Source organism: Ooceraea biroi, chromosome 9, assembly GCF_003672135.1.
Source record: "Ooceraea biroi isolate clonal line C1 chromosome 9, Obir_v5.4, whole genome shotgun sequence".
Taxonomy (NCBI): domain Eukaryota; kingdom Metazoa; phylum Arthropoda; class Insecta; order Hymenoptera; family Formicidae; genus Ooceraea; species Ooceraea biroi.
This window is the reverse complement of record NC_039514.1, coordinates 7168751-7181320: the sequence shown is the minus strand read 5'-3', so window position 1 is coordinate 7181320 and position 12570 is coordinate 7168751. Positions and strand designations below refer to the sequence as shown.

Genomic DNA, 12570 nt, shown 5'->3' with positions numbered 1-12570 from the left:
CCGTGCCCGAAATCAGACGGGCCGCGTTATCGGGGACGACAGACGAGCGATCGTCGCTCGTTAAGGGTTGATAAAGAAAAAACGTAATCGGCGAGCTGCCGGGGGTGAAACGGGTGGTAAGGAAAAAGCAATTACGGCACTCGATTCTGAGATTCTGTGATACGGGAGCGCGCCGTCGGCTTTCAGCGTCGCCTTAATTGAACTTATGGCGCTCTTTACGTAAGAACGTCGCGTTCTTAACCAGCTGCAACAGTTGAGAGAAATAGAGAGAGAGAGAGAGAGAGAGAGCATTGAGGAGCTAAAAATTGTCGAGTGACGCATAGAATGACAGCTCGATTCTGATTCGACGTGCTGGTGAACGCGCCGGTGAACGCGGAGCGTGACGCCTCGAACGGGAATTGACAGGGGCAGGGGGTGAGTTCGATTTTCGATTTTGCAACTTGCCGCGGAAATGGGAAAAAATCCGAGCGTTCTCCTCTCTTCTTGTTCCCTCGTGCGTTCTCACGCAGAATTCAGCGAGAATTGGCGCTCTGTTGTGTTCGTCGCGCAATTGAACCCGCGCCGATATTTCAACGGCTGAATGACGCACCGTACCGCGTCGCGACGGTATTACAGCATTAGACGACGCGGACGAGAGATGAAATTTGTAATTTCACCCGCGGCAGCGGAATTAACATTCCGCGACAAACGCGGGACGCGCGAACAATACGGCGCATTGTTGCCGCGAAACGCGACATTTTACCGAGAGCGGCAAGCAAAATCGATCTTTATTCTTGTCGCGCCGTGCACGGCGGGGGATCGAGCTCTCGCATCTGTACACACACTGGTTGCAGGTTTTTTTTGGTGCTTTTTTCCCTTTTTTTACGAGCGTAACGTATGATTTTTATTTTACACAGGAACGATCACTATGTTCCGGACGTGCGATCATCGCTCTCGCGATCAGCACGCAACATTGCTCACTAAATTTCTCGCACAATCACAGAATCGCACGCATAAATATGCATACCCATCATACCCTCGCACACGCACACGCACACGTCATCTTACTGCTAAGAGCGTTTTCTGATAAAATCTACTTCTTCTCGAGACGAGCTTCCGGCGTCGCTTAACGTCGCGACGACAAACGGAATATGTTACAAAGGTGAGAAAACGACAAGGACTCGGGTATTCGTGCCATTTTACTTTACAACTCGGAGGAAAGTACCGCGAAGTTCCTTTTCTCTTTTATTAGGCAAAGCATGGCTCGCCGATTCCGGGCAATATTACTACAGTTTATGGCTCTGTTCAATCGTCGCGATGCGGAGCTCGCAAACGAGGAGCGATGAGTGCAAATTGGAGAAGCTCCGAAGTAATCAAAACTTTTTAATGGGACTCTCTGCCTTCTACTCTATTACCATCTCGCTTTCCTGTTAAACGTCCGGTTATCTATCAAGAGGGACGAGTGCGTTTTCTCGTTACAAAGGAACGTCCTTCTCCTCACCATTGTCCAAGAATCGACGCCGGGAGGGAAATACGTTGCGTGGAGTTCCAATGTTTGGCCAATGTCGGGCCGGAACGAGATACGCTCGTTTTTTGAACGTCACCCTACGTAAACCGATTATGCTATCGAGTCGTCCCATGTACGCAACGGGAAGGCAAAATATAACATCGCGACTCGATCCGACGAGAAACGAAAGCACTACACATTCGCCGTGCGATAGACGACGCTTAATTAAAGTTCAATATTTTTCCTCTAAATGTCGAACAGAAGTCGCAATCCCGACACACCAAAATCGCATAATACTTGCATGCAGAAAATACCACAAGTCCAAGAATGAAAGTTCAAATAACAATCGCACTGGCGAGTCTTGGACAAAGGACTAGGATGGACTCGTGCTATTTTCGAAAAATTCATTCCCGATCCGCTCGTCAGCGCGAACTAACTTCCCCTATCAATTCGAAAAAAATAACTGCAATCGCCGTGAAGAAACAACCAACCGAGAAACGAAGAGCGTCGTCGAGCTGCCAGCTTCGAACGAGTCGACATCCGACGAGTGCACGGAGTAGTCCAACGAACCTATGTGCGCCTCCTTTCGTCCGCTCGTTCCCTTCTTCCGGGTACTTTTCTCTACGGGGCGTGAAGCGTGCTCGCACGAGTACCCGTCGAGTTCCTTGCCGAGGACTACGAAGGCGAGGACGTTGACGCGAGCTGTCGTCGTCGAGTTCGCTACGCGTGCGGGTGCGTGTGCGGGAGCGGATGAGACGAGAGGGCCAGGCCGGTGGAGGAAGGCGTCGAGGTCGGCGGCGGTCCCGACGCAGTCGCAGCAGGAGTCGCCGACAGATGATGGCCGAAGAAGGTCGGTCCGGTCGGCGGGTAAGGTGGGGCTGCTGGATGGTAGTAGCCGGGCGGCGGCACCGGGGGTGGCGGGTGATGTACGTGGGCGTGTGGATGAGGGTGCGCGTGCGAGTGCGGCAGCGGGTGCTGGTGTGGGTGCGCGGCGAAGAGGAAAGCCGGTGCGTACGGCGACGGGTGCGGCGGCGCCGACGGCACCGTGGGACTGTTCACGTCCAGGCCCGGGTTCTGCTTCTTCCACTTGGTGCGCCGGTTCTGGAACCAGATCTTCACCTGGGTCTCGGTCAGCTGGAGCTCGAGCGCCAGGTTCAGGCGCTCGCACACCGACAGGTACCGGGTGGTCTTGAACTTGTTCTCCAGTCGGACCAGCTGCTCGTACGTGAAGGCCGTTCGCGCTCTTCTGGGTTTGCCACCGGCGTTGCTGTTACCCCCGCCACCACCGCTGCCGCCGCCACCGCCGCCGCTGGTACCGTTCTGCCCGTTCTGACCCTGACCCTGACAGTTTTGCACCTGGACGCTACTGGACGACGTGGACGACGACGACGAGGACTGCCGTTTCTTGCAGTTGGCCGTGGCCGTGGTGGTGCCGCCGCTCGTATTTTCCCGGCCGACACTGCCGGCGTCCTGATCCACCACCCGCATCTCAATCTCCTCGTCGTCGTCCTCCTCCTCGGCGTCTTCTTCCATCTCCTCAATGACGGTGTCCGGTGTACCTTCCTCATCTTCCTGGCCGCTGCCGCAGGCGAACTCGCCCCGCGAGTCGCCGTCTGGAAATAATAATCACTTGGGATCACTTTTGCGTCATGCGATGGAAGGTAACCGCGAAGGGCGAGGTGGTGATACGGTGGGATCGGTGTCGGGTGACGAGGATTGATTATACGAGGGGTAAAATTGCGCCGCGGATGTCGCGTTTCCCATCACACGAGGCGAGTCCGACGCCGTGTTGTACTTCCAGATTTACCGGATATTCGTTTCATTCACCGCGAAGTCGAGGATTTTCTAATTCTAATAACTTAATAGTTCACTCGTCCTCATTTCCTAAAATTCAATTTATGCCGAGAAAGGTAAGATCGACTCCAAATGCGCCCAAGACGTGTCCGAGAAAGTCATTCAATGCTGAAGTACATAAGATATCTTCTCCAGACTATTAATTAGCAAATCAAATAATCGTTACTACCAATTATCTCCCAACTACCCGAATAAACTTTGGTCTTGAGAGATCAAATTGAAATTCGTGCGCCCGACGGTCGCGCAAATTCGCGCGCCGTTCAGCGAGCTGCGCTTGATTCCTCCAAGGAGGTATCATCCCTCATGAAAGAGGTGCAGGCCGATCGTGCGACCGAGCCGAGTCACTGATCGAGCCTGCGAACGAAACAATCCGTGCGCGAATCACGGAGGAAGCGAGAGAACTGCGCGCACGGGGACAGAGAGAAAGAACGGCCAATCGTTCGCTCAATGAGAGAGGAGATTGGAGATTCAATCAGCACGCAGATGTCCCGGGGACAGATATTCCCTGGCTCTGGCCCGTGGGGGTTGGGGTGCCCCTGGGATGCCGCGGGTGGGGACGGCCTGCCGAATAAAACCGGAGGGATAGAGAGGAAGAGACAGACACGGAGAGGACGGAAAGCGACGGGGATGTTGTCGGCGTTGAAGGCAGCAAGAGACAGAGAAGGATAAAGAGAGGGAGAAAGAGGGAAAAGGGGAGAGAGACCGAGAGTATAAGCAAGACGGATAGAGAAACGGACAGAGAGAGGGAGACAGTGGGACTTTATCCGAATTGGCGTGACTCGTGGCCCATAGCCTGCAGCCTAGCACAGTGCCTGGGGGTTGGAAGTCCGTAGGGGGCGACGGATCGAGAAGGTTTACGCCGTAATGGGATTTGTATCTCGTTAACGCGCGATCGTTCTTGCCCCGTCGTACAGGCCGCCAAGCGGCTACCTTTTCCTCCCTCTGTCTCCCGAGCGCTCCCTTTTTGGCCTTCTTCCGCCAAGTATACACTGCCCCGTTCGTTCTCATATAACGTGGTCCCCCACATCGAGATATACCTGGCTGGCGCCGATTGATTGCGTCTAATTGAATTTCGTAATTTATATTGTTTCTCCTTCGCCCCGCACATCCGCGCGCGCTTTACCGAGGATTGCGGCGTTCCCGTTTCGTCGCCCGAAACACCCCGCAGTCTTTGATGATATATACGTCGAACGTTGTCCCTTGCCGAAATCCGTTTCGTCTCCGATGTCTCCAATGATACGTCCAATGTACCTAATGCGACGTGTGGGGTCTCGTTTATTTATTAAAATTTTCCCTAAGCTCACATGCAATGTCTTAAGTATAACGTAATGAAATTAAAGAATCAAACGGTGCAGGGATTAATTGATTAATTGTTTACAAAGAAACATCCATGTCTCAGAATGAGTTTCGTCTGCAAAAAACGTACGATGTATCCTTGACAGCGTGGATCCAGAAGAATAATGGAATCGTTTCCTCAAGAGGAGCATTATCAACGCCATTTCGCCGGTTGGCATGACAGCTGCGACAACATGAGATTAATCGACCTTATCAAGAAATTAACGACCGCATATCGCGTTTCCGTCATTGCGCTCTGTGGGGGGTAGCGTCGCCGCGAGCGCAGGATCATTCGTATCGTTTAGATCTTCTTCATTAACCACGATCAAGCGAGTTACGTGCGAGCGGAGCGATCGGGGATGTGTGCGTCGAGTCCCTGAGGGGCACGTTAAGGGTACACGAGGGGGTCCGCTCGCAATGTGCCGCGACAAAGGAGCAGACATGGGAATACTTATCTCATTTCGGTTTTCCTCATTAAACACAATGACAGTGTTTAACGACAAGTGGCACGATCGGGATACACGCAATAAACAAAATCCCTAAGCGTTTCCGCTCGCGGCGATGGCTCGCGCTTCCACAATCTATCTCGGTGAGTATCTTCTATCTCTCTCTCCCTCTCCTTCTCATTCTCTCTTCAGTTGATGCATTTAACAATTTGACATAATTGAAGTCGCAGTGCTGTATAATAAGTAGCGCGATTTAAAATCAAATATAATTTAACGTCTTGCAAAATAAAATTTTTCTAAGATCCATAAGTAGACTAATTAAAATTATATCGAGGGAGAAAGAGAAAAATAAAAAGAGTTGTCGTCGTACGACCAATTATAAGCGCACGAGGATTTCTTCATTTCCCATAACGAACGTAACAGCTGCGGAAAGCGATATAGGGATATCGGCATCATCGGATCTCCCGGATTTTTCCGCACGGCGTCCGTAAGATAATTATAAATTTCGCCGAAATCTAGCGGAAGATCCTGGATCACGAACGCAACGCTCGGAGGGGTGAGTTTCGTGGGTACTGCGACAACGGGGCGGCACAGGCGGGAGGATTGGAGAAAGAGAGAACGTACAGAAGCGCGAAAAAGAGGAAGGGAAAGAGAGAGAGAGAGAGAGAGGGGGGGGGATAGAAGTCATTGTGATGCAGAAGAGCCAATTTTCTGGGCGGCTTGGCGCGATGCGGTGCGATACGGCGCGATGCTGCGCGATTATCATAACAACCGGCGATATTATTCCGTCGGTGGATCCGAATGGCGGGGGTGGCGGGGAGAGGAGACCCCGCTGGCGGCGGCGATGGCAGTGGAAACGGATTGGCTCGGGTCTGATGCACTTTTAATGGGAAGCGGCGACCATCCCCGTAAGATGGATGAGCCGACAATCGTGTAATCTCGATTTCGACGGCTGCGATCGATCCATCGCTCGCGCGCATCCTTTTCTCACCCTCGGCCTCCTCGTTCTTCTTTCTAGCTCGCTCCTCTCCTACGTGGAGAACGTCTTCAGCTATCACCACCCTCGCTGAGGGTGGCCGACGTTGGAGAACGTCGGTCGGACCGTCCGTCGTCGCCGCTGATTTCGCAAGCACCCGGTGTCCCGTACCGGGATAAAGGGACGACGATGACGGGGTTCAAGGACTGGTTAACGCAGATTAGCGGAGCAATTTGTCACGCTCCGACAGGCCGCCGCCGCCGCTTCCCCTGCCCGCCACCACCGCCGTCGCCGTCGTGCTATCCGCTTCTGCCTTGCTTCACCCCTTCTTCGGGATGCTTCTTCCGTCCCTTATCGGTCCGCAGGACCACTTCTCTTGTCGCTGCCCCCCCCCCCCGCCAGACTCCATTAAATTCGAAAGTCAACTGTGAAATTGGGATCCTCCGCGCGCGGCGAACGGTCACCGAACTCGCGCGCGATCCACCACCGATAAATTTCCCTCGGCCTTCGAACGTGCCGAGGGCACGCTCGGAGGGGCTACACAAAATTCCCCCGCAACGAGATTGGCCGCCAGAGTTTTAATTGTTTGCGCATATCGGTAACACGATGATCCGCGGAATTCTCCGTTGGAACGGAGAATTCCGCCAGCGATTGGCGTGTAATAATTATAATAATTCTGCTAGGAAAACAGAGAGACGAAGTGCGTTCTATTAAAGTCAGATAAACTAAGGTACGCCATTAGTTGGGAAGCTGTTAATTCCAGTTGAATGAAGTTACAATTTAATTCGCGAATAAAATTAATAACCTGCCTTCTTTTTAATACAAAATCTGCACTGCATGAATACTAATTACCTCGCCACCCGCAAAGTTGAATAATAATAATAGTCGTTAGTATATAATCTTGAGGGTGCCTTTTAATAATGTCTCTATCTCCGCACTTGGTTGACCGTATTTATGCTCCTCGAGCAATTTCCTCGCGCGTAAATTAGCGTCGCGGAGTCTCGTTGCACGCGCGTATTGCAATCGCTCCGCGCTGATATTATCGAGAGCGACGCTAATGAGACACTGGAGGAGCTTCATTCTCACGTTCCTGCATGAAGCATCTCGACGTCGTCACTTTTGTCGGTATCTCCGCGTGTATCGTCGTACACGTAAATAGCCCCGCAGCTCCCGAAATTGCGCGATCGTCGGAGAAGAGGTCCTCCTTTATGCGTCTAAAGTTAGAACGAGGAAGAAGCGAGAGAGCACTAGCGAGACGATCAAGAGGGCTAAGACGGCGAACGCGCGGAAAAATATCTCGCGATCGTTGCGATTGAAAACTTGAACTTGAAAGCGGTTACGCGCGAATGTGGGATGATATTGTTCAATACAAATAGTTGGAAAAATTTTCCTTTCAAAGCAACAAATTAATACAAAATTTTAATCGTTATTGTAAACGTTTAATTTATGCGGCGTTTAGTGAAAGTCTTTTTTATTGTTACTCTGTGCAATATCGTGTTATGCAAATTTTGTATTAATTTCTATCATGTTGAAAATGTAAAAAATGTTCGCGACTTTAAGATCCTCTCTTCAAGTAACACGCCCACGTTCAACGGTAAACTTTTTGTCAAAGCCAAGGAGATCAAGTTTAATCTAAAACGAATGACTCGGAGTCTACCGGTCGACTTGCTCTTTCTGCTTCAACCAATTAAAATCTGACTGAAACGGCCACTTAAGACATCACGCGGCCGGTTATTCTTAGATCATCTGCCAGTGTGTGTAGCTGCGAAACGCTTCAGTGACAGCTACAGTCGTGTCTGCCTAATTGAAAACGTCAATTGACCGATCTAAGGGGATGCGCCGAGAAATGTGACGAAATACGAGAAATTTGTTATTCACCTTCGTGCACGCTGCCGGCTCGTCGGTGTCGGCGATGATGCACGCGATTGTGGACGACGCGGCCACCGGTAAACTTATTCGGGTCCAGGATATTCTCGACGGAGAATGCGAGGCACCGCTTGTTGTTCGTCTGCACCGTGCCGGTGGCGGTCGTGGTGATGCTACCTGTCGACGTGCCGGTGGTGGTGCGTGTCACGCCACCGGAAGTGCACACCGTCATCACGGTCGAGCCGGTAGCGCCCGCGTGCCCCGTTATATACACTGGCGTCCCGTGGCCGACGGGGCCACCACTTTGCACACAGGTAAAAGGATGCACCCCGCGGTTGGCGAACGGATGTACGAACTGCTCGCTCGCGACCACCCTCGACGAGGGTGCCGTCAGGTCCACCGGGCTGCTGGGGTTGCTCTCGTCGGCGTCCTCACGACACACGTCGACCTCGACGTCCCCGTCCTCGTGGTGGTAGCCGCCGTTCCGGTGCCTCTCCGATTGACCCTCCTCCTCCTCTTCCTCCTCCGGTTCCTCGTCGTCCTCCTCGTCGACGACGACGTTCCTCCTGGCCGACGCGTTCCGCTCGTCCTCGGCCTCGTCCTCCTCCTCCTCGTCCTGCTCTTCCTCCTCTTCGTCGTTCGGCCTCTTCTCCCTGACCTGCGGGTCCAGCTCGTGGTACTGATCCTTCTCGACGACCGTGACGGATCGCAGGATCGGCGAGTGCGACGGCGACTGTTGCTGCTGCTGCTGCCGCACGCTGTCGTACCTCGGGAAGGACTCGCCGGTGCGCACCAGCAACACGGGCCTCCTCTCCTGAGGCGGTAGCGACAGACCCGCACGCATGTCAGCCTCCTCCCGCGGTAGGACGACCGGTCCTAGAGGCGACACGGTCCTGCCTTCCTGCATCCTCCACATTACCCGCTAGTGAGAAGGCGATCACCCTTTTTACCTGATCTCGCGACCCTTCATCCTCGCGAGTCACTACGCTCGCACGCGGGACCGTTCGTATACCGCTCCAATCGGGGAGGTCCACTCTCCGAGCAACCCGATCCGGTGATCAGCCGCGTGAATGCGATTCCATCGCACGCGGAACACCCTTTCTTCTTGAACGTCTCACTGATCCCGGCACTGCTCGATGTTGGCACTGGTAGTTCGATACGTCGCGGGTTTCTCGGGACACCGATGAGACGGTAACGTGGCGGAAATGCACCCACCACTTGCGACTACCCGCGACTGCGACGGGGGTGCGGATCGTGGATTTGGGATATCCCTCGCGGCATGGGCGCGCGATTAGCAATGTCTTTGGTCGGGCGACGCGGCGCGCGTACCGCGGCAGTTACTCTCGGGAGTCCCGTGTAGAGCCATGGTGGCAGAATCGGTGGTATATCGGCGTATTATTAGCGCCCCCGAGGAGAGAGCTGTCGTGAGCGGAGGCGCCGTGGGTCCGAGTGGAACGGCGAAAGCGGGGGTTCGTTCCGCCTCGGCTGGGCGTGGTTAACCCCGCTCGCGCTGCTCAAAAAGCTCCCGTCCGCCGCCAATGGGCGTGCCGGCCGACTCTCCGTCGGGGGTTGCGCGCACACACGTGCTTTAACACGCTCGTAACCGAGAACCGCACCGCGAGAACGCGGCGTGCCTCTGTGTGGGTCGCGTGCGCATCGCTGCACACACACTTACACGCGTACACGTGCGCGCATACGCATACACATGCGTACACGTACACAGCCGAGGGGGTGAACTCACACGAGCGTACCCAGGCCTGAATGGACGAGGCACGAACACGCGGACGAGCCGCGTGCAGACGTTTCGCGGCGAGCTTTCACCAGATACCCGGGTGTGTACACACAGGTACCGCGTCTCCACCCTGCCCCGCTTCTCTCCGCCCTTGTCCGGTCCCCCGCGTCACCCCGCCCCGTTCCGCTATCGGACCGGCTAAAGTGGTTTGTCTTTGATTTAACCACCACAACGATTGCACGGCGAGCACGGCGTCGATGGAGGAACACTTTTCCCTCCGGATCCACGCGGCGGCGTCGGCATCATTCGTCGCGCTCGGGAAGGAAGGAAGGAAGGAAGGATAGAAAGGAAGCTTGGAGGTGGAGGAGGAGGAGGAGGAAGTGTGTGGAGGAATTGCATGCTCTCGCCGCATGTATACGCGATCGCGAAACGCTCGGTGGGTTTGGCGATGATCGTCGGCGGGTGTGGGGGCGGCGCATCGCGGCCTCTCCAACGATCCTGTATAGCGATCTCTCGCGTCTGGGATGAAGAGTATAATCGTGGTAGGTACACAGAGATAACTTCTCTCTCATGACTCGTGCTGAGCGGGGAGCGATGACGACGACAACGACAACGACGACGTCGATGGTGCTGGTGGTGGTGGTAGTAGTCGTGATGGTGGTGGTGGCTGGTGGTGGTAGTGGTAATGTTGGCGATCAAATCAGGACCAACACAACGATCAACCCAAACGACCGGTCGACCGATCGGCGGGTGGACGGACCGGCTGATGCGAAAGCTGCTGCCTGCTACCGCTCGGCTCTTAACTCGGTGCACGGATATTGTTTACCCGACCATTTAGGTAATTGCTGGCCTACCGCCCTGCCAGCCAATCGAACGTAACCAGCGGATGCGTCCGCAATACCGATCTCCCTCTCTCGCGTCGTCAGCAGCGCGCGTTTCTCCCTCGTTCGGCTGATCTTCGACTCTCCTTGTTCTTCTTTGGGATTCGTCTCACCCGGTCTTTCTTCTCCGCCACCTCTATCGCCCGCTCTTCAACGCCAACCCCGCCTATCGACTCTCCGATCACCATCGAATTAGTTCGGGGCCAATTGTTCGGCGGGACTGACGCCGCTTTTGTCGCGGTGATCGATTCTTTCCAGGAAATTGGCGAGATTGGAAAGATACATACGCTTTGCCGGAAGATCATCGCGTTGGCGTTCGACAGCGTTTTTAATGATCGCCCCGTTGTGCATTGTCCCGCCGCTGCATTTAGAGATAAATGGCCGACCGACGCAATGCACCGTGTGCACCGAGCGTTTCGCGGGCGCGATCGGACTTTGTTGCTGCCATTGAAAGGGCGATTGAGCTTGGAATAGTTTTATAAATGATCAGCAATCGCTCGGTCGCTCGCGCGCGTCAAGCACCGTTCGGCCTGCGCGGACGCGCGGATAATTCGCCCTGCAGAGTCACGACGATCACGACGACGAGGACGACGATGATCGCGTTAGATGACAAATTGGATTAAGCGTGGCTCGACTAATCCTCAATTGTACCACCTCATTATTTGGGTTAGCAGCCGAGCGAGGTAACCGCGCGAGCGGTAGCTGAGAAGGTATCGCGTGTTATCGTGTTTCGCGAAAACTAATTATCGCGGGCGCCGTAGTTAATGCGATAATAGACCTTTTATTCATCAAGTCTAACCGTTTTGTTGGCCGCATATTATATAGGTACATGCCGCAGCTTGTCTCGCGTGCACGAAACCTACTAAAACTGTCACTGCGCTTTCATTTATGTACTCCCGCATTACAGGCGAGGCGAGTCTTCTTCAAAGAACAGTTCGCGTGACTATTCTTCCTTTCATCTTTCCGTTTTACACATTTTCATAATTTCTCAGCGGGAACTAAAATTTCTTTTCGAACAGAACTTAAATTTAAACAAAACAAAAACAGAATTTAATTTTTATTTAAATATTATTATTTGCCACAGAACCGATTGTCCTCGTCATAATTCTCCTTCCTTCTTGACGGACTGAGAGATTAATGAAATTGGAAATCGGGCTCCAGCCGAGTAAGCCGAAGAATATGCGACTGAGGAAGCTGGAGACACTTTTGGAACGCACCCCTCGCAGTCGCGGGCGAAAGTACTCGTAGGCATACGCGCCTCTCATTCCGTCTTGTCACGTGAACGAACGAACGTAATAATTCACAGTCCGCGTCTACCAAAATATCGCTTCCACGATGTCCGCCCTTCGAAACGTCATTCTAAACTTGATGTCAATTATCCGTGGACAAATGAGCGCGGTTTCACTCGCGTCACTTAGAGTCGATTTGCTGCCCGATGTCGGCCGACTCGTGTTCGTCACATGCTCTCTGTCCTCGAGTTGCAGCCAATTATTGTCATCACGAAGGAAGAGGCGGTTTAGCGAAGCAGCGCAGCAGTTATCGTTAATCGCCGCAATTTTCATCACGATGGCGAAAAATTGGTGCACCGTCGGAAATTATAATAAACGATTTGACGCGAAGCCTTCGCTGCAAATCAATATTTTACCTGCCGCGCGAGAGATAAAGAATTAACGTGCTCGGTAAGTGTCGTTAACGTACGATGGATCGGGGTCATTTGCGGGTGCATTCCGTATACATACGCTGTTTGCCACTCGATTTGTAGTACGCCAAAACTTGATTAATAATTCGGACCGCTAATGTAACAACGCGTAACGGTGCCGCGCACCGGGGCGCACCAGGTGCCCTTAAATGCGTCGCTCGTCTCCGAGGTGATAACGACACGTAACTCGGGGGGGGAGGGGTAGGGGGAGGAAGCAGGCGCGCAAAACCACCCCCTTGGATATCGACTACGCGCCCCCGACGAGAATCACGGCGCGTCCCATTGTCGATCATCG

General features: G+C 53.5%; 1 protein-coding gene across 1 annotated transcript; it reads right to left on the bottom strand.

Moving 5' to 3' along the window:
- Nucleotides 1-856: 856 nt before the first annotated feature.
- LOC105279050 (pituitary homeobox homolog Ptx1) lies at nucleotides 857-9361 on the bottom strand. Its single transcript, XM_011338588.3, has 2 exons — nucleotides 7976-9361; nucleotides 857-3099 (listed from the first exon to the last, which is right to left on the bottom strand). Exons 1-2 carry the CDS (start codon nucleotides 8877-8879, stop codon nucleotides 2207-2209), a joined length of 1797 nt encoding a protein of 598 aa, XP_011336890.1. The 5' UTR covers nucleotides 8880-9361; the 3' UTR covers nucleotides 857-2206.
- Between the last annotated feature and the right edge of the window lie 3209 nt (nucleotides 9362-12570).

Bases quoted from the DNA above. Each gene is read 5' to 3' on its own strand.
- LOC105279050 (XM_011338588.3), bottom strand. From the start codon at position 8,879: ATGTGGAGGATGCAGGAAGGCAGGACCGTGTCGCCTCTAGGACCGGTC. The intron at 3,100-7,975 runs GTGAATAACAAA...TATTATTTCCAG, and splicing joins AGCCGGCAGCGTGCACGAAG to ACGGCGACTCGCGGGGCGAG.